The sequence below is a fragment of the Hippopotamus amphibius genome, chromosome 6, assembly GCF_030028045.1.
Source record: "Hippopotamus amphibius kiboko isolate mHipAmp2 chromosome 6, mHipAmp2.hap2, whole genome shotgun sequence".
Classification (NCBI taxonomy): domain Eukaryota; kingdom Metazoa; phylum Chordata; class Mammalia; order Artiodactyla; family Hippopotamidae; genus Hippopotamus; species Hippopotamus amphibius.
This window is the reverse complement of record NC_080191.1, coordinates 36,276,702-36,299,799: the sequence shown is the minus strand read 5'-3', so window position 1 is coordinate 36,299,799 and position 23,098 is coordinate 36,276,702. Positions and strand designations below refer to the sequence as shown.

At 37.0% G+C, this 23,098-nt stretch overlaps 2 protein-coding genes across 2 annotated transcripts in view; both read right to left on the bottom strand.

The window, feature by feature from the left end:
* Positions 1-23,098, bottom strand: part of LAMA2 (laminin subunit alpha 2) — a 604,135-nt gene that overhangs the window by 289,981 nt on the left and 291,056 nt on the right. The window lies entirely within an intron of this gene.
* Positions 953-13,032, bottom strand: LOC130855488 (spindle and kinetochore-associated protein 1-like). The gene is made up of 2 exons (XM_057739208.1): positions 12,978-13,032; positions 953-1,588 (listed from the first exon to the last, which is right to left on the bottom strand). Exons 1-2 carry the CDS (start codon positions 13,030-13,032, stop codon positions 972-974), a joined length of 672 nt encoding a protein of 223 aa, XP_057595191.1. The 3' UTR covers positions 953-971.

Here is a 23,098-nt window from a genome sequence, read left to right as displayed (position 1 = left end):
TTACTATTGGGTAAAAAAGTCAGCCTCTGAATTCAGACTAAAGCATTAGGCAGGATTTTTTTTTCCCTTAGCCTTGGGAAGTTTTAGTCTTGGGAATCATCTACAGATACTTAACTGATCATCAGTAATTTTAAAAAGTAATCATAAAAGAGTGGCTCTCAAAATTTTATGAGTAAAGAATCACTTGGGGAGGTTGTTTGAAAATGTAGATTTCCACACATTTTCCCCATATCTCCTGACTGAGTGAATCCAAGATAGGGGTCAGTAATGTACGTTTTCAATAAAGACCCGGGGTAACTCTGATGTGGACCTGAGCACCATCCTTGAGAGACTGTTGTAGCTCTAACCTGATTTTAAAAGAAGGGGTTGATATAAATAGTTTTGCTGAACCCCTTAACCTGGCTTGTCTCCTTTAAGTACAATTATTGCACCACATGAGTCAGGGACATGGAATCAAACCCCATCCCTGCTAAGTCTTGGAGGATCAAGCTGTCATGAAGTTCATTTCCAGCATAGCTTGCATTTTCTTTAGCTTAAATATCTTTCACCAGGCACAAAGTTCATGTATTTGGCACAATAGAAAGTTATTCCTTGTTCCAAACACTTATTCTACGCTTTGTCCTCCAAGTATCTGCTAGGCAGCAAGATCCATTAAACTGCTGCATTATTTCCTGTGTAAAATTTCAAAAGAGTTTCTCACCAAGAGCAGAATTAAGATTAGAAATTATCATAATCAAATTTTATCTCTATACTTGTTTCAAAGGAAAAAAGCAAAATAAAGCATTTTGACTTTTTTTTTTTTTTTGGATTTTAAAATATACATGCTTTATTCTTTTTTTAAGTTTTATTTACAAGAAACAAAGAAAATGAAAATGCTAAAGAAATTATATACAAAGAAATCACATACAAGGACACTTATAGGAATAGCCTTTGTACCCTACTGTTGGCTGGTTCAAAAGCTCACAAGGGCCTTATGTTATAACATATCGGGTAAGTCCTCCCCCTCGGACCTCTGACAGCCTCCGGCAGTGTCGTAAAATATTCAGTATCACATGAAACCTCTTGTCAACTTTCAAAGCTGTGAACTCCTTTATGTCAGCTTCCACTACAAAATAATGGCCTTTGGTTTCCTTCGTTTCTTCATCAATAAATCTGTGATAGAGATTTCTGACCACAGAACTCATAGACTTTTTTGGTTGATGCAGGATCTTATATTTACTAACCACTGCCTTGTTGATTTCCTTAATAACATCATTAATTTGACAATAGGTTAAGCGGCATTTCATGTACGCAGGAATGCCATTAAACTCATCAGAAGTTATAAATAGCATTTCTTTAATATTTTTTTGTTCTTTGGGGGGCTTCTTTATGGGTGCAGGTTCCTCAACTTTGACTGGTTCTTCGGGGTCAAGATCTGATCCATTAACAAAGTTCTGGCTTACTGTTACTTGAGGCAAATGGGGAGGAATGTTTTCTTTGAGATGTTCCACATCTTTATAATCTTCTTCAAGGGGTCTCTTTCCCCACCCCTGCCCCACCCCAACCCAACCACTCCTGCCATGGGAGGACACAGAAGGAAGGTAGTCCTCTACAAGCCAAGAAGTGGGTTCTCACCAGGAAATGAATCAGCTGGCACCTTGATCTTGGACTTCCCAGCCTCCAGAACTAGGCGTAAGGGATGGCCTCCTCAGATCTGGAACAGTTATGCTCTCATGTTAATGAAAAGATTGGCAATATTAAAAAGACTCTGTCATTAAGAAATTGTGGGCAAGAACCTACCTTGAAGACTATATTAAATAAAATTGGAGATGAGATCATTGTAGTAAATGAACTTCTAAATAAATTGGAATTGGAAATTCATTTTGACTTTTATAAAAAAAAATCACATCCTAATTTAAAACTATTTGATATAAGACTATGCCCCTATTCCTTTTTTTTTTTCCTGTGATGATAAGTAAAAACAAGCTTAAGGCAGTTAATGGTCTCAGAGACCTTCAATGCCTGTCAAGCTTTTTGCTTGTGGGTTATTTCCAGTTCCATTCCATCATAAAGGACTTATTTCAGGAACACTGGGGCTGATAATCATGTCAAACCCAGCCTCAGAAGAAAACTGGAAAAAAAGGGTATTTACTCAAAGACCAAACCACTTCTTGATAGATTTGGGCTAAGAGAGGTGCGGATAGATACTTTCTAAATCAAAATACCCTAAAAAAATGAAATATGTATGAGCAGATTCTTCTTTTCCTTTTCCCTTTTCTGCTCTATTCCTTCCTTCCTTCCTCCCTCCCTCGTTCCCTCCTCCTTTTTTCTCCCTCCCCTCCTTCCTCCTTTCCTTCCTTTTCTTTCTTTCTCCCTCTTTCTTTCTTTTTCTTTTTTTCTCTCTCCCTCTCTCCTTCCCTCCTCCTTTTTTCTCCCTCCCCTCCTTCCTTCCTTCCTTTTCTTTCTTTCTTTCTCTCTCTTTCTTTCTTTTTCTTTTTTTCTCTCTCTCTCCCTCCCTCCTTCCCTCCCTTCCTTCCTTCCTTCTCCTATCCTTTCCTTTCCTTCCTTTCTTTATGGGTAGCCTTTCTAAAATTTCAATGGAATAATGTCTGACCTCAAAATATCACCCCACAGATATTGTCTGTAAGAACTAAAGTCAACATAATTCCCTATTCCTATGGTAAGGCTGGGAGCGAGCATAATTTCCAACCCCTATTGCTGAAATATTTATGATAAGAGCTCTGGGACTTGCTTCACTGTTGTTGGGAGAGGGAGATATAGGGGAATAGGTGTGCTTATAGTTGATATAAGATTGTTCATGAGTAGATAATTGTTGAAACTGGATGGTAGATTTGATGTAATAGTCTTGCTACCTTATATATGCTTAAAACATTTTAATATAAAAAGATGAAAATATATGCAAAACAATAAATAAATAAATCTGCAAACAAGCTCCAAGAAAATCTGGTTCCTGGACTGTGATCTGTCTCAACCAGTTTACTTATAAACTAGTAGCATGCTCTTCAACACTTCAAGACTCTTGTGACAAATCCAGAGCTATGGTATCATAAATTCTGCCCAATTGCCTGCAATGCAAGATCCAACTTGAAGTCACCCAACCTTTCCCCTAAAACCCATGAGTAGCCTCCTCTGATCTTTCCTTTCCTTCTGAGACACTACTAAGAGTTTGTCAAGGTGGTTGGTGTTTTCCCTTACTTCAGTAACTTCATAAACTTAGTTTTGCTTGGTTAATAGGTTTTTTCAGGAGTATATTTGGGAGGTTGGCAACTGACATCCGTCTAATAATTATTAGGAATTAGAAGACTTTGTTTTGTTATAAACATAATAAATAACCTGTTGTCCTAATTCTTCTCAAACTATAGCAGAATAAGGAAATTGATATCAATCTTCAGTAACTACTTAGGCAAAGAATTTTTGACATTTCCTTAAAATAGAATTCCAAAACTAAAGTATTTATGCTTATGTGATTCTTAAAACAAAGAGCTTTACAAAAGTTCTCTACAAATACAAAAAGTCTCTGACTAGTTTCCCTAACTCACATCAAATATAAATTGTGAGATTTAAATTGTGAGAGGATTAAAGTAATTAATTCTTAAAAACAAATTGTATATCACAAGCATTTCCAATGTAAAAAAATATTGTTATTCTGAAATTTTACTCAATCAGGAGACCAAGACTGGGCAATTTAAACACTGAAAACAACAAACAAAAACTAAGACAAGAAACAAAAACAAAAACAAAAACACCTAGTTATCTCAGAATGATGAAGCCTTCTTCCTGAGAAAGGAAACGTCATATGGTAAATATTTCAGGTGTGAACACACAGTGCACAAGGAGGTCCTGTTTCTTTGGAAATAGCTGTAAATATATTCATCTGAGTAAAACAATCGTCTGTGTCTAGTCATGCATGCTCTCTGCTCCTGCGGCTGTCACTGCTGTCGATCTGAAGTTGAGAGGTAACGGCCTCACGATTCAAGGAAACTGCTGAAGTGTGTACTCAGGCTTCAGCTGAAGAGATGGGTTCATTTATCATCATAATAAGCTATTACCATCGAGAGGTCACAACTCATTGAAGAGACAGTCAGTCTAATTGGCTCAATTCCGTCAGCTTTTGACGTGCCTCAAGGAGATAAACACTCTTTCACAGGTAATTTTCAATCACCCAACAAACTACCTGTTTAATAATTCATCACATTTCAGATTGGGGTCTTATCACATAGCTCCTTTTTCCATGTGGCAAATGTTGAATTTTAACTACCTGGAATCTCAGATCCAGGCAATAGAGGGAGAAAGTCAGAAAAAGTAAGGTAAGAGAGTGTCTGCTTAACTCAACTACTACTGTTGGAAGTGATGAGAAGACCTCAGTAACATAAACATAAGCTTTATGCTTCCCCAGCAGGCCTTGCTGACAATTATAGAACTTCCTGAAAGTACTTGGAAAGATGAGAGTGATACTGAAATCCTTGAGATTAATTAAACATGACAACCAATTTTTAGCTTATATAATTGAGACACATTAAGTGATCACATCAAAGCAATAATCTTTACAACAAAGTCTAGAATAGAAAATTAATAGTTTATAATTGATCAAAATAAAAAAAGACTGTTGTACTTAAAATATCTTATTTTATGACTTTGACAATATTATGTTCTTGAGTGGAGCAGTAGACAGTCTCTGAGGCAAACTCCCCTCCAATCAAATGCTGGCTGTGATTTTAAATACCTAAGTCACCTTAAATTACAAGCATATTCTTTTTCTTGACTATTTTTTACACAAATGGTAGTTATACATACACTATTCTACTTTCAGTTTTAATTACATAACCATATACTTTGGATCATTCCATACTAGTAGACAAAGAACTTCTTTTCTTATTTATATATAGTTTTATAGTGTTTGTGTGTATGTACCAAAATTCATTTAATCAGTCTCTCAGTTACAGCCATTTTTATGTTTATCACATATATGAATGAATACCTTTGCAAGTCACACGTTTACATGTACCTGCAGGAAAAATTCCCAGAGGAGAAATATGTAAGCACATATGCATTTGTAACTTTGGTAAAGATTTCTAAATTAGTTTTCTTGGATTGCATCAATATATATCCCCACTAACAATATTATAAGAATCTTTATCTTTTTAAAATCTCAGGAATAGTGTGCCATCCATTTTGCCATTTTGTTGTCATTTCTAAAGTAAATGACAAATGGTTTCTCAGTGTAGTTGTATTATGAGCCAGGTTGCACATCGTTTCACATACCGAGAGCCCTTTGTATTCCTTTTCTATGAACTGTTCATGCATATCTGTTGCCCATTTGTTTATTGAACTGTTGGTCTTTATTATCTATAATTTCTTTAGATATTAGATTAACATTTTGTTTGCTGTAAATGAAAATTATCGAATTTTTAAAATAATTGATACATTACTTGATTCGTTGGCTAAGGCTGCCACAACAAAACCATAAACTAAGCACCTTAAAAAAACCCAGAAATTCATTGTTTCACAGTTCTAGGGGATACAAGTCCGAAATCAAGGTGTTGGCACCATTGGTTCCTCCTGAAAGCTATGAGAAAAAGATCTGTTTCGGGCCTCTCTCCTTGGCTTGTATATGGCTGTCTTCATGTTCACATGGCATTCTTCTTATATGAGTATCTGTCTCCAAATTTTCCCTTTTTCTAAGGATATCAGTCATACCTCATTTTAATTTGCTACATTATAGCTGCAGGATATTGATGCTGTTTATAATGCTGATAAATTTTACTTCCCTAATTAGTTACCTATGGGAAGAAATCTCAAATCCCTTTAAATAGTTCAGTGAAGCAGGAATAGTTAGATACTTATCACATCATTTGTTTGGAAAGATGGGAAGCAATGCTTGTTTGATTTATGCTGGTACCAAACACTGCATGTTTCTCAAAAAGCTAGATAACTGATTTAATTTTTTCACATTACTGCAAAGCTGCTCAAGTCACATAATCTACTTACTTGCTAAAATTAACTCTCTGTGATTGTCCATTATTATTTTTAATGCTATCTTGTCTTTACTACCACCAGATGCTCTATCAGATAGCAATAAGAAACAAGGGACAAAGTGTTGTTTAACAAATGTCTTCTATTGACATAAAGATTATCTCTGATATAAAATACTGCAGCATACAACTACAGAAATTCTCAAAGCAATTGACATTTATCCAACAGCTTTTGTGTGCCAAGGGCATTTTTGAGGGCTTTGCACAATTCTGAGGAGGAGCTGGAACTCTCAATTTGCAGATATTGAAAGTAAGTCTCAACAGAATTATGGGATGTGTCCAAGATTACAAAACTAATAAGGAAGAAATGCAGCATTTGAATCAGATCTGTGAAAGTCATAAGGATCAAAACACTGAAAATAACTGACCAGAACCATCTTGCATATATAACAGCTTCCAATCACTTCTCATGAGAATGAAGAAAGAAAATAATGTATTCCTTTGCTAGTCCACAATCAAGATGTCAGCAGGATTGGTCTCCTCTGAGGGCTGTGACAGAAGGAGCTGCTCTAGGCCTCTCTCCTTGGCTTACAGATGGCCATCTTCCTTCTATACTTATCTGAGTCCCATCCTTCCCCACCATCTTGCTCTTTTCCGACTACCAACAAAAATTAAACAATGTACCCTGGGTTACATACAGAAACCCATTAGATAAAGAACACTCTGGCCATGATAGGTTCAGAAAGGGCAGAATACTGCCCCACTAAACTGCAATAGTTGATGGGTCTGATCTATTGCAAGTGGCAGAGGCCAGCACACTGGGGGTTTGTCTCATGAGGACTTGGGCTAGTACATCAGTGCCAGCAATCCAGTGGTTCCCTATAGTTCTCCACTGAGCTACACGTGAAACATGGATGTAAAAGTGTTACTGAAAAGGATACAGGGGGAAAAGATGGCAGTGAAGTAGAAGGATGTGGAATGCATCCCTCTCCACAGATGCATCAGGAATATATCAAAAAATGCAATAATTCCCAAAGAAAACCAGCTGAACACCAGCAGAAGACCTTGGACACCAGAAAGGATGGCAAAGACCCCAACATAACTAGACCAAGTGACCTCTGGAGTCTGGATTACTTGACCAGAAGTCAAATTGGAGGCTCTGGGGAGGGAGCACTGAATCCAAGACACTAGACCATTAGAGAGTCCTTAGCCACAGGGAAGATTAACTGCAGAGAATTCTCACGGAGGCCTCTATTAGAGTGTAAGACCTGGCTTCACCCAACTGTCGGCAACTGCAAGTGCTGGACACCTCACACCAAACTATAAACAAGACAGGAACACAAACCCACCCATCAGCACACAGACTACCTAAAGCCATATTAACCTCACAGATACCCTAAAACACGCCACCTGACACGGCCCTGCTCATCAGAGAGAAAAGACTCTAATCCACACACCAGAAAGCAGGCACCAGACCTTCCCACCAGAGAGCCTACTCAAGACATTGGACCAAACCACCACAAGGGGCAGAGAGCAGAAACAAGAGGAATTACTATTAGGCAGCATAGGGAAAGGAGACAGCAAATGCTACAAATTAGACAAAATGAGAAAACAAAGAAACACCTTGCAGGCAAAGGAGCAGAAAAAACCCACAAGACCAGATAAGTGAAGAGGAAAAAGGAAAGTTGCCTGAAAAAGAATTCAGAGTAATGATAGTAAGGATGATCCAAAATCTAGACAACAAAATAGAGGAAATACAAGAAACAGTTAATAAGAACTCAGAAGAACTAAAGAGCAAACAAACAGTAATGGACAACAAAATAACTGAAATTAAAAATACTCTAGATGGTATAAACAGCAGAATAACTGAGGCAGAAGAACGAATAAGTGAGTTGGAAGATAGAATGGGGGAAATAACTGCCACAGAGGAGGAAAAGGAAAAAAGAAAAAAAAAAAAAAGAATGGGAGACAGTCTCAGAGACCTTGGTGACAACATTGTGCACCAACATTTGAATCACAGGCATCCCAGAAGAAGAAGAAAACAAGAAAGGGTCTGAGAAAATATTTGAAGAGGTTATAGTGGAAAACTTCCCCAACATGGGAAAGGAAATAATTAATCAAGTCCAAGAAGCACAGAGAGTCCCATACAGAATAAACCCAAGGAGAAATACACCAAGGCACATATTAATCAAACTAACAACAATTAAACACAAAGAAAAAATATTAAAAGCAGCAGGAGAAAAGCAACAAATGACATATAAGGGAAAACCCATAAGGATAACAGCTGATCTCTCTGCAGAAACTCTGCAGGCCAGGAGGGAATGGCAGGATATACTGAAAGTCCTGAAAGAGAAAAACCTACAGCCAAAAATACTCTACCCAGCAAGAATCTCATTCAGATTTGAGGGAGAAATCAAAAGCTTTCCAGACAAGCAAAAGTTAAGAGAATTCAGCACCACCAAACCAGCCTTACAATAATTGCTTAAGGAACTTTTCTAACTAGGAAACACAAGAGAAGGAAAACACCTACAAATACAAACCCAAAACAGTTAAGAAAATGGTGATAGGAACACACATGTCAATAATCACCCTAAATGTAAATGGGTTAAATGCTCCAACCAAAAGACAGAGACTCGCTGGATGGATACAAAAACATGACGCTTCTATATGCTGCCTACAAGAAACCCACTTCAGACCAAAGGACACATATAGACTGAACGTAAGGGGATGGAAAAAGATATTCCATGCAAATGGAAGTCAAAAGAAAGCTGGAGTAGCAAAACTCATATCAGACAAATTAGACTTGAAAGTAAAGACTATTACAAGAGACAAGGAAGGACACTACATAATGATCAAGGGATCCATTAAAGAAAAACATAAAACAATTGCAAATATCTATGCACCCAACATAGGAGCACCTCAATACATAAGGCAAATGCTAACAGACATAAAAGGGGAAACCGACAGTAACACAATCATAGTAGGAGACTTGAACACCCCACTTACACCAATGGACAGATCATCCAAACAGAAAATAAATAAGGACACACAAGCTTTAAATGACACATTAGACCATCTTGACTTAGTTGACATCTATAGGACACTCCACCCAAAAACTACAGAATACAATTTCTTTTCAACTGTACACAGAACATTTTCCAGGATAGATCACATCTTGGGTCACAAATCAAGCCTCAGTAAATTCAAGAAAACTGAAATTGTATCAAGCATCTTCTCTGACTACAACACCATGACACTAGATATCGATTACATGAAAAAAACTGTAAAAAATACAAACACATGCAGGTTAAACATTATGTTATTAAACAACCAAGAAATCACTGAAGAAATGAAAGAGGAAATCAAAACATACCTAGAAACAAATGACAATGAAAACACAACAACCCAAAAGCTATGGGATGCATCAAAAGCAGTTCTAAGAGGGGTGTTTATAACAATATAGTCCTACCTCAAGAAACAAGAAAAATATCAAATAAACACCCTAACCTTACACCTAAAACAATTAGAGAAAGAAGAACAAAGAAACCCCAAAGTGAGCAGAAGGAGATCAGAAATAAATGAAAAAGAAATGAAGGAAAAATAGCAAATATCAGTAAAACTAAAGGCTGGTTCTTTGAGATGATAAACAAAATTGATAAACCATTAGCCAGACTCATCAGGAAAAAAAGAGAGAGGACACAAATCAACTGAATTAGAAATGAAAATGGAGAAGTAGCAACCAACACTACAGAAATACAAAAGATCGTGAGAGACTACTACAAGCAACTATACGCCAATAAGTTGGATAACCTGGAAGAAATGGATAAAGTCTTAGAAAAGTACAATCCTCCAAGACTGAACCAGGAAGAAATAGAAAATATGAACAGACCAATCACAAGTATGGAAATTGAGACTCTGATTAAAAATCTCCCAACAAACAAAAGCCCAGGCCCAGATGGCTTCACTGGAGAATTTGATCAAACATTTAGAGAAGAGCTAACACCTGTCCTTCTCAAAATCTTCCAAAATATAGCAGAAGGAGGAACACTGCCAAACTCCTTCTAAGGGGCCATCATCACCCTGATACCAAAAGCAGGCAAAGATGTCACCAAAAAAGAACATTACAGGCCAATATTACTGATGTATATAGATGCAAATATCCTCAACAAAATAGTTGCAAACAGAATCCAACAGCACATTAAAAAGATCATACACCATGATCAAGTGTGGTTTATCCTTGAAATGCAAAGATTTTTCAACATACGCAAATCAATCAATGTGATACATCATATTAACAAATTGAAGGACAATAACCATATGATCATCTCAATAGATGCAGAAAAAGCTTTTGACAAAATTCAACATCCATTTATGATAATAACTCTCCAGAAAATGGGCATAGAAGCAAATTTCCTCAACATAATAAAAGCCATATATGAGAAACCAAAAGCCAACATCATTCTCAATGGTGAAAAAATGAAAGCATTCCCTCTAAGAACAGGAACAAGACAAAAGTGCCCACTCTCACCATTATTATTCAACATAGTTTTGGAAGTTTTAGCCACAGCAATCAGAGAAGAAAATGAAATAAAAGGAATCCAAATTGGAAAAGAAGTAAAATTGTCACTCTTTGCAGATGACATGATATTATACATAGAAAACTCTAAAGATTCTACCTGAGAACTGCTAGCACTAATTGATGAATTTAGTAAAGTAGCAGGATACAAAATTAATGTGCAGAAATGTCTTGCATTCCTATACACTTACAACAAAAATGCAGAAAGAGAAATTAAGGAAACTCTCCCATTTACCATTGCAACCAAAAGGATAAAATAACTAGGAATAAACCTGCCTAAGGAGGCAAAAGACCTGTATGCAGAAAAGTATAAGACATTGATGAAAGAAATCAAAGACGATAAAAACAGATGGAGAGAAATACCATGTTCTTGGATGGGAAGAATCAACATTGTGAAAATGACTGTACTACCCAAAGCAATGTACAGATTCAATGCAATCCCATCAAATTACTAACGGCATTTTTCACAGAACTAGAACAAGAAATTTTATGATTTGTATGGAAACACAAAAGACTCCGAATAGCCAAAGCAATCTTGAGAAGGAAAGACGGAGTTGGTGGAATTAGCCTTCCTGACTTCAAACTATACGACAAGGCTACAGTGATCAAGGCAGTGTGGTACTGGAACAAAAACAGAAATATAGATCAATGGAACAGAATAGAGAGCCCAGAGGTAAACCCACGCACATATGGGCACCTTATCTTTGACAAAGGAGGCAAGAATATACAATGGGAAAAAGACAGCCTCTTCAATAAGTGGTGCTGGGAAAATTGGACAGCTACATGGAAAAGAATGAAATTAGAACACTTCCTAACACCATACACAAAAATAAACTCAAAATGGATTAAAGACCTACATGTAAGGCCAGACAATATAAAACTCTTAGAGGAAAACAGGCAGAACACTCTTTGACATACAACAAAGCAAGATCCTTTTTGACCCACCTCCTGGAATCATGGAAATAAAATCAAGAATAAGCAAATGGGTCCTAATGAAACTTAAAAGCTTTTGCACAGTGAAAGAAACCATTAGCAAGACAAGAAGACAACCCTCAGAATGGGAGAAAATATTTGCCAATGATGCAACGGACAAAGGACTAATCTCCAAAATATACAAGCAGCTCATACAGCTTCATACCACAAAAGCAAATAACCCAATCCACAAATGGCCAGAAGACCTAAATAGACATTTCTCCAAAGAAGACATACAGATGGCTAACAAACACATGAAAAGATGCTTAACATCACTAATCACCAGAGAAATGCAAGCCAAAGCCACAATGAGGTATTACCTCACACTGGTCAGAATGGCCATCATCAAAAAATCTAGAAACAATAAATGCTGGAGAGGGTGTGGAGAAAAGGGAACCCTCCTGCACTGCTGGTGGGAGTGTAAATTGGTACAGCCAATATGGAAAACAGCACGGACGTTCCTTAGAAAACTAAAAATGGAACTACCATACGATCCAGCAATCCCACTACTGGGTATATACCCAGAGAAAACCACAATCCAAAAAGAAATATGTACCATAATGTTCACTGCAGCACTATTTACAATAGCCAGGGCATGGAAGCAACCTAAATGCCCATCAACAGATGAATGGATAAAGAAGATGTGGCACATATATACCATGGAATATTACTCAGCCATAAAAAGGAATGAAATTATTTGTAGTGAGATGGATGGACCTAGAGACTGTCATACAGAGCAAAGTAAGCCAGAAAGAGAAAAACAAATACCATTTGCTAACTTATATATATGGAATCTAAAAATATTAAAAAAAAAAACGGTACTAATGAACCCAGTGACAGGGCAAGAATAAAGATGGAGATATAGAGAATGGATGAGGACACAAGGTGGGGGGGACAAAGGGGATGCTGGGACGAAGAGAGAGTAGAATTGACATACATACACCACAAAATGTAAAACAGATAGCTAGTGGGAAGTTGCTGTATAACATAGGGAGATCAACTTGATGATGGGTGATGACTTAGAGGGCTGCAATAGAGAGTGTGGGAGGGAGTCGTGGATGGAGGGCATTTGGGGATATATGTATAAATACAGTTGACTAACTTTGGTGTACAGAAAACACTGGCACAAGAGTGTAAAGCAATTATATTCCAATAAAGAGCTTAAAAAATGTAAAGGGTATAGTAAAAATGTAATCTTTATATTAAGATTTGATTGAAACTCTCAAATTGATTCTGGTTCTGCTTTGTTTAATTTTGAGATAAGGAATGGAGGTTGCATGGTCTTCAATTTTATGATTCCAAACAAAAAATTATACAGAGTACCCAAATTTCTATTTTCACTATGTGTGTTTTGTTGTTTACTTGATTAGCATTGTGTTGAGCCCTAAGGCTAAAGATGTGACCAGCCTGAGGTCCTGTGGTAGGTGGCAATCCGTGGAGAAAGCATTATTATTTACCTTTTTTGTTACTCTTAATTTCTTTTTGCTGGGATGAATGTCCATTTTCTATCATATTCCTTTTACCAGAAGAACTTTCTACATTTCTTCTAGTGTAGATGTGTTGGTGAAAAAATATCTCAGCCTTTATTTCTCTTAAAACTCTTTGTTTTGCCTTCCTTCTTCAAAGATATTTTGGCCTGGTAAAAATTCCAGATTAATCAGTTTTGTTTGGTTGTTGTTGTTTCTTTCCCCTCCAATACTTTTTTTTTTATTGGAATATAATTGCTTTACACTCTTGTACCAGTTTTTGAGGTACACCAAGGTCAATCATCTCTATTTATACAAATATCCCCGTATTCCCTCCCTCCCTTGACTCCCCGCCACCCTCCCCGTCCCAGTCCTCCAATACTTTAAAATATCTCTGTACTGTATTCTGGCTCTTCTAATGTCTAACAAGAATCTTCTGTCTCATCTTTGTTCTTCTGTACATGTTATGTCTTTTTTTCTCTGGCTGCTTTTAAGATTTTCTCATTATCTCTAGCACTGTTTGTTTAATAATTTGATTTTGATGTACCTCAGCACTATTTCCTTGTCATTTTGGGTCATTGATTGATTTTCCTCCTGGTCATGGTTCATATGTCCCTGCTTCTTTACATGCCCAGTCATTTTTTATTTGATGCCAGACATGATGGATTTTACACTGTTGCGTGCTGGATTTTGTGGTAATTAATTAAGTAGTATTAAATTTTGTTCTGGCATGCAGCTTTGGAATAAACTGGTTTCTTTTCAGGTTTGCTTTTAAGATTTTTTTAAGGTGAATCTAGAATAGCCTGTAGTCTGGGGCCAATTTAGCCCCTCTACTAAGACAATATTAAGTACTTTACCTGACATAAAGTTTTTAAAGTCAATATTAAGACTTTATGAGACTTCCCTGGTGGTGGAGTGTTTAAGAATCCACCTGCCAATGCAGGTGACATGGGTTCCAGCTCTGCTCTGGGAAGATCCCACATACCACAAAGAAACTAAGCCCACATGCCGCAACTATTGAGCCTGTGCTCTAGAGCCTGTGTGCCGCAACTACTGAAGCCCACGTGCCTAGAGCCCATGCTCTGCAATAAAAGATGCCACTGCAATGAGGAGCCACTGCTCGCTGCAACTAGAGAAAGCTCGTGTGCAGCAACAAAGACCCAACGCAGCCAATAAACAAATAAAATAGATTAATTAATTTTTAAAAAAGATGCCCAAGCAAGGCAACGGAGAGTAGCCCCCACTCACCACAACTAGAGAAAGCCTGCATGCAGCAACAAAGACCCAATGTAGCCCAAAAAAACCCAAAAAAAAACGGAGTTTACCTGTCTCTGTTATGATGCTGTTTCCCTTTAGGTGGTGGAAAAATGAGCTAGGAATTATTTCTCTTATTACTTTTTGGTAGTTCTCTCATCCAACTCAATACTTAGCCAGGTTGGAAGTTCCCTTTACATCTTTACAGATACCTGGATTGATTCTCTCTCGTCTCTTTCTCTCTGTCTCTGTCTCTATCTCTATCTCTGTCCCTCTCTCTGTCTCTGTCTCTATCTCTATCTGTCTCATTTTCTCTCCAGCCCTCTCTTCCTTAACATTCTGTCCCACAAATTCTAGCTTTCTGAGCTTCCCTGAACTCCAATCCCCCTCTTTCAAACAATGCTGCTTGGGTTTTCCCTCAGTACACTTCACCTAGGAAACTAAACCCAGACAATAATATTGGCAGCTGTTAAGCCTCAACTGGTCTGTTTCTTTTTTCTCAGGAATCACAGTCCTGCACCATCTGCTGTCCAGTATCTACAAACTCGTTTCACATTTTTTCTCAAGTTTTCTTATTGTTTAAGAAAGGTTTATTCAATCATGGTCAGAAGCAAAAATTCCACAATATTATATTTAAAAAGCTATTTTTATTATGATTTTTGAAATTGTAGTCTTTATTTCAACTAAAGTTTATTTTTATGTATAATATGAGGTAGGGATGCAGCGGTGGTTTATTTTTTCCTCTAACCAATGGTATCAGTAGCATTTATTATATGGCCTACCCTATCGTCACTGATCTGCAGTATCTATTTTGTTAAGAATCAAGTATCCACATATGCATGGGATATTCCTGGGATATTTTTTCAACTCCATTGATCATTTTAATCTCTTTTCACACCAACAGCACTTTATCTCAATTATTTTTCTTTTTTAAAATGAATCCTAAGTCTTCATATCAGGTTAAGTTTTGATTAAAACCACATCTCTAGCTTTCTTTAGAATTTCCTTTGGCCCATTGGTTTTCTATATAGATTCTATCCTTGGTACTTTTATTATTTATTGATATTATAAAGGACTTATTTTTAAAGTGTTTTTTTAACTGATTTTTGCTGATGTAAAGAAACGCAATCGACTTTTATATATTGACTTTGTGTACAGTTTCTTTCTTGATTCACCTATTAATAATTTATCCTCTAGTTCACAAAACAGACAATCATATCATTTACAAATGACAGTTTTATTTCTTCCTTTTCAATCTCTGTATCTTTTATTTTTTATCTTACTGCACAGTCCAAATCTTCTAGTACAATGTTAAATAAAAGTGGTCAGAGAGAAAATTGTTTGTGAGCTTAAAGAATTCTTTCAACATATATGTTATTCATTTTTGTGTAGATACTCTTCAGCAGATGAAGATGTGCCTTTCCAACCCTAGTTTGCAAATTTTTTAAAACATCAGGAAACATTATTTAATTTTACCTATTTCTTCTTCTACCTCTATTGAAATAGTTTTTTTCTCTCTTTTAATCAGTCAATATTGTCAATTACTTACACTGATTTTTTTGATATTAAACCAACATTGAACCCCTATGATAAAAGCAACCTGGCCAATTTAATTTTACCATTTTTATACATTATGGATTCTGGTTGTTCATGCTTTGGTTAGGATGTTTGCATCTATTTTCATGAGTGAGTTTGGAGAGGGATTTCCTTTTTCATACCTTGTTGATTGCCAGCATTTTAAGCCACATAAAATTACTTGAGGAGTAATCCTCACTATTCAGTTCCCTGGAAAGCTTGTGTAAGATTGAAAAAAAATATTTGAAATTTTATTGAACAAAATAAACAGAAGTAAATAAAATAGACCCATTGTTATCATTATGGGAATAATTTTTTGGATACTAGCTCAATTCCTTTAATATTCCTATGACTTTTTACATTTTTCCCCTTGAGTCAGTTTCATTAATTTTCAGTATTCTAGAAATTTGACCTTGAGTCCTCATAGGTGGGCTAATTTTGTATAGCAGACATTACCAGAACTATGGGTAATAAATGAGTTCTTGAGTTCTTTTGTTTGTTTTTTAATAAATATGTTTCTTCATGTGCCCCTAACAATTCATTTGGTTTATTCTTTTTTTTTTAAGAACTTTTATTGAGATACAGTTAACAGACAATAAACAGCATATATTTAGAGTGTGCAATTTGGTATCCTAATCTCCCAGCTCATCCCCGCCCAACCCTCCTCGCTTTCCCCACTTGGTGTCCATGTGTTTGTCCTCTACACCTGTGTCTCTATTTCTGCCTTGCATTTCCTCTTTCATAGTTGTTAGCATTTGCCTTATGTATTGAGGGGCTCCTATATTGGGTGCATATATGTTTATAATTGTTATCTCCTCTCCTTGGATGGATCCCTTGATCTTTCTGTAATGTCCTTTCTTGTCTCTTGTAATATTTTTTATTTTAAAGTCTATTTTATCTCATATGACTATTGCTACTCCAGCTTTCTTTTGATTTTCATTTGCATGGAATATCTTTTCCATCCCCTCACTTTCCGTCCGTATGTGTGCCTAGGTCTGAAGTGGGTCTCTTGGAGACAGCATATATATGGGTCTCGTTTTTGTATCCATTCAGCCAGTCTCTGTCTTTTGGCTGGTGCATTTCGTCCATTTACATTCAAGGTAATTATCGATCTGTATGTTCCTATTACCATTTTCTTAATTATTTTGTTTTTGTTTTTGTAGGCCCTTATCTTCTCTTAGGTTTCCCACTTAGAGAAGTTCCTTTAGCATTTGTTGTAGGGCTGGTTTGGTGGTGCTGAATTCTCTTAGCTGTTGCTTGTCTGTAAAGCTTTTGATGTCTTTGTCGAATCTGAATGAGATCCTTGCTGGGTAGAGTATTCTTGGTTGTAGGTTCTTCCCTGTCATCACTTATATATATCATGCTACTCCCTTCTGGCTTGCAGAGTTTCTGCTGAGAAATCAGCTGTTACCCTGATGGGAGTTCCCTTGTATGTTATCTGTCATTTTTCCTTTGTTGCTTTTAATAACATTTCTCTGTCTTTAATTGTTGTCAGTTTGACTACTAAATGTCTTGGCGTGTTTCTCCTTGGGTTTATCCTGCCTGGGACTCTCTGTGCTTCCTGGACTTGGGTAGCTATTTCCTTTCCCATGGTAGGGAAGTTTTCAACTATAATCTCTTCCAGTATTTTCTCGGGTCCTTTCTCTCTCTCGTCTCCTTCTGGGACCCCTATAATGAGAATGTTGGCGCGTTTAACATTGTCCCAGAGGTCTCTTAGGCTGTCTTCAGTTCTTTTCATTCTTTTTTCTTTATTCTTTTCCACATCAGTGATTATCGCCATTCTGTCTTCCAGGTCACTTGTTCGCCCTTCTGCCTCAGTTAATCTGCTATTGGTTCCTTCTAGTGTATTTTTCATTTCACTTATTGTGTTGCATATCTCTGTTTGTTTGCTCTTTAATTCTCTAGGTCTTTGGTAATTGTTTCCATCTTTGCAACCAGTCTTTCTTCAAAGTCCTGGATCATCTTCACCATCATTATTCTGAATTCGTTTTCTGGAAGGGTGCCTATCTCCTCTTCATTTAGTTGTTTTTCTAGGGTTTCATCCTGTCCCTTCATCTGGTACAAAGTCCTCTGCTTTTTCATTTTCTCTCTCTTTCTGTGGCTGTGGTTTTCAGTTCCACAAGACGAAATACTGCTGATACTGCTTGATACTGCTGTCTGCCCTCTTGTGGAGGAAGCTATCTAGGAGGCTCCTGGGTGCTTCCTGATGGGAGAGACTGATGGTGGGTAGGGCTGGGTGGGCAGAGCTCAGTAAGACTTTAATCCAATTTGGTGGGCGGAGCTCAGTAAAACTGTAAGGTGTTTGTCTGCTAATGGGTGGGGCTGTGTTCCCACCTTGTTGGTTGTTTGACCTGAGGCTACTTAGCACTGGAGCTTACAGGCTCTTTGGTGGGGCTAATGGCGGACTCTGGGAGGGTTCACACCAATGCGCACTTCCCAGAACCCCTGCCACCAGTGCCCCTGTGTCCTGGGTGAGCCACAGCTGCCCCCCACCTCCACAGGCAACCCCCCAACACCAGCAGGTAGGTCTGGTTCAGTCTCTTATGGGGTCACTGCTCCTTCCCCCTGGGTCCTGGTGAGCACATTTTTTTGTGCGCCATCCAAGAGTGGAGTCTCTCTTTCCCCCAGTCCTGTGGAGGTCCTGTAATCAAATCCTGCTCGCTTTCAAAGTTTGATTCTCTGGGGATTCCTCCTCCCATTGCTGGACTCCCAGGTTGAGAAGCCTGACGTGGGACTCAGCACCCTCACTTTAGTGGGTGGGCTTCTGCAGTATAACTGTTCTCCAGTTTGTGAGTCACCCACCCAGCATTTATGGGATTTGATTTTAATGAGATTGCACCCCTCCTACTGTCTCATTGCAGCTTCTCCTTTGTCTCTGAATGTGGGGTGTCTTTTTTGGTGAGTTCCAGTGTCTTTCTGTCCATGATTGTTCAGCAGTTAGTTGTAATTTCGGTGTTCCTGCAAGAGGGAGTCCATTTGGTTTCATCTTGACGACAGATCTTCTTCTAGTGCTACTTCATTAGCAAATCATTTTTATATGATCTTATTTATATAGTAAAAATTCTATCACAGTTGATTTATCCTAGTTACTTTTATGGCCATGCCATTCTCCACATACACAATATATTTTTAATTAATCCATTTAATCTGAGACTTATATTGGAAGACATTAAGGATGAAGGAGAAAGTTTGACCTTACTTTTGAATAATTTTGAGGAATGTGGAGCAAAGAAGTCAGAAATACAAATCATGCTGCTAAAAGGAGAGTGGATCCTACTTATTAGTAAATTTTTAGTTTTTTTTTAACCAAGATTGAAATCATCTTTGAATTCTAACTTAAATCCCAACTTAAGTCATTTCTGAGCAATCTAATGAAAATTATTCTGTTGTTAAAAATGTAGCATTTATCACAAAATATTTGTGAAGTTCCTTTTATATAATAAGGATTACCTTGTCCTGTCAATCTCAAACATCAATTTCCTTCAAATCCACAGCTTTAATTAGGAATCTGAGGGGTAGAACTGAAAGTCAGACAAGAACAGCAAAGAAATACCAAAGTTTACTTTTAGAACCAGATGCTATTTTGTCAGCAGACTCCTAATGTGCATCTTAAGCTGAACGATAGGTATTCTTGGCAACTATGTGAAACAATTTAAAAGCTTCTCTAAGCTAGAAACAGAAAGAGATAGTATAATGTTGTAGAAAATAAGCATTGTTTTGTAAAGACCAAATCACACAAGATTAATTTAATAATGCTCAGAGACAGATTTGCAAACCTTAATGGTAATGCAGGAACAGTAGATAGGCCAAGCCAGATTCTCAGGAAACTTTATAGACGGGAAGAGAATTGCTTCTGCAAGCTGCACTATCTATTTCAGACCACTAGGGTAACCTTAAGTAAATGACTTTTTCAATGTTCCAAAAGCACTTAGTTTACTAAAGCAGTAGATTATTCCAACTCTGAAATACCCAAACTGTTTCTCAATAGCTGTAGCCTGTAGCAAATCAGCAGGGCTCTTTGTCCTCTAGCTCTTTCCATTCCTGCCTAGTTTCATGCTTAAACAACTACCCTAAAACCAAGCATTAACATGTGCCAAGCATTTTGAAAAAAGGATGCTGCCTAGTAGAGCCCTGTGGGTGCCTGACTCTTCGAATATCTAGAATGAAAGGGGTAAGGGAATTAACACTTGATTGTGACAATTGTGCAAAATACTCATCACGTATGAGAAAAAAAACATTTTCAAGACTGCTGTTAAGGAATTAACTCATAGTTGAGATCGTAACCCAGTAAGACCCTGTGGGGCCTTGTCAGGACAGATCCTTTCCCCCATGTCCTCTGCCAGCCTCCTGTTTGTAAAAAAGCTGTAGTCACCCAGGCCTCCCCTGCGTCACAAAAGTCTGGCTCAAGAATTAATGATTGAAAGGATGTGAACATGTAGTGACAAAAATAGCAGTTGGGCCAAGAGAACTGGTAAGAATTTAAACAGCAAATCAGCCATATGATAGTCACAGAATCTTTAGTTCTTTCCTGAAGCACCTAGATAACAGGATCTGATGCACATTTCTTGAGTTGTTTTACAGACGCTAAAACCCCCACCAAATGGAAGAAGTTAGCTACTTAATGACCATGAGCACGTAGCCCCCAGACCTATCGAAACCTGAGGATTGATAATGTTAAGTCCTGGGACACTGCCCTGTTATTTCACCATCAGCCAATCAGAGAACTGTGCACAAGCTGATCGCACACCATATGACTCCTCCCCATCACTTTGCCTTTAAAAAATTGCTTCGAGGAGATTGGGTCTTTTGAACATGAGCCGCGCTGTTCTCCTTGCTTGGCCCTGCAATGAACCTTTCTCAGCTCCAAACTCTGATGCTTTGGTTTGTTTGGCCTCACTGTGGGTTGGGTACAACAATTCGCAATTGACAGCAAGATCATGGACATATTTTAAAGGGGCAGTATAAAAATGTGCTATCTTTTTCCAGGCCTCATCTACTATCCACATACACAACTATATTCACTTACGTATTCTTCATTATTCCAAAGAGGAAGTGTAGTCAACAAAAGTGTTTCTTAAGATGAAAAATATTCCTTTGTTAAATTGGCTAGTGCTCTTGTGTTTAATTATGATCAGGCAGATTTCTGTGTTAGCGAAGTGTATCACAAGTGACAGTAATTTCACTATTTGGGGTTAGGTTACCAAAAAAAAAAAAAAAAAAAGACTGGCATGTGGCATCTTCATTACAACAGAATATGTATAACACATCTCCCTTCTGTTATAAGTGGACTTATAACCAAGTAACTTGGAAAATGTTTGAAAATTGGTTATATAAAGATTTAGGAAAACCTAGTAGCATTTCAAAAATATTTTTGTCGACTTAGGAATTAACACTAAAAAGGCGGAGGAAGGATTATGTGCCCGCAAGCCCCTGGTCATGCAGGTAAACAAAATTCAGTATCTAAGCATATGTACTAGTTTCTTGATATACTATTTCTGTCAGATTCTGGCAATGGCTCTGATTCCAACAGCAATTACTGGTAAAGAATTTAGCCTCAACTATTTAGAAAAGTGGCTTTACTGGATTTACAAACAATTTTCCATTTCCTTAGCAAGGATATTAAATCAACCAAGCTAAGCATGTCATCATGACTATAATTTACGTGATGTGACATGACAGTTAAGATGTACTGTGGTAATTTGTGAGAACTTACAGTATTATTGTAGTATCAAAAATTTATATGGTTCAGTTATTAAGGCAAATTGTTTCATTCATACTGAGATATCTGACAGTAAACCACCAAGGGCTTCCATATTACATTAAAAAATGTCTTCCATATTCAAACAATTTGCACACCCTGTTACCTTTATTCTGTTCACTGAATGGAAATTGAAGCACAGGCAAAAACAGCTTTTTGATGTGAAAATGATCTGTGAGAGATAGGAAGTATTTCCTTGTGGGTGGTTATAAGAAGCAGTTCAGCCAGGATAAGGGAAGTTATCTTTGGGAACCAACAACTAGGAACAGGATGTCCAAATTCTTTGCTCTGATGCTATTTAATATCCCATTTGCTTGCTTTCCTTCTGTCAGCTTGATTTTCAGCCAACATAAAGAAAAAGCATATGACCAAAGAAAAAATGATGGAAAATATGGTAAAGAATATTCTATTTAAAAAACTATAAGTATATTTCACCATCGCAAGAAAAGTAAGACCTCTGAAACTCATCCAATTTTGACCCATGGTTCTTCTCTCAACTCCTCAGAGCAGTTAGTTAGAAAAAAGACAGTTTGTGTATGTATTTATTTTTTTGGCAATTTTAAGCTATAGACATTCAAGTCATGTGCGCTATTTTATTCTTGTCAGGGATTTGGGAAGTTCCTAAATAGAATAGAATAGAATGACTACTTGTTGGAAAGGGCTCTGAAGTAAAAGTTTAATTAGATTTTATTACAGCTAGAAAATGTTATGCAATATACACTCTTTAAAATTACATATTCATTGAAATTGTGTTTTATCCATTTACACATTTTTCATAATGGTATTTAGAAACTTGCAAAAACAAGAAAGAGACCACAATTAAAATGTTTTCAATCAGTTAAAACCACTTGTTCCCATTCTTATGAACTAGTAAGGTTTTCTATCTCAATACATGCCGCTAACTACTATTATATTTTTATTTATTTAATCAATGAAGATTTCTTCAAAAGTAATGCTATATTCTTATAGGTGAAAACTAGGCTTAAATAGCATCAATTTGCTCAGGGATTTTTCTGGGACTGTCACAGTTTCTGGTGTGATTAGGTAATTTAACTATTAGCTGACAAGGTATGAAGTTCCACAGACCAAGCAAGTATTCCAATTTACAATTACTATACCATATTTTGTTTTCAACAAATTGTTAAGCAAAATAAAATAAAATGATAAAAGCCAAGGAACCGATCTAGATAGAGTTAATCCACAGCAGGGGGGAAAGCACCTGCTTCTGAGACTGTTACATTTGTTTATCTGTGTGTGTTTTTATATGTGTGTGAGTGGGCCCGAAAACAAACATGTACTTTCAATCTGGCACTTCTTTTAGGGTAGTTCTCTTCCTGAGCTCTAGGAAATATGGTGTTTAAATAAGCTTCATGGCAAGCATTAAATTAGTTATATAATAAATTTCATTTCCAATTAACATTCAGACAAGGTAGAAAAAGTAGCTCTCTTGAATATCAGTTTTGAAATGAAATAGAAACAGATGAGAAAAACTTCAGTAGGTATTCCACCATAGACAACTCTAGAA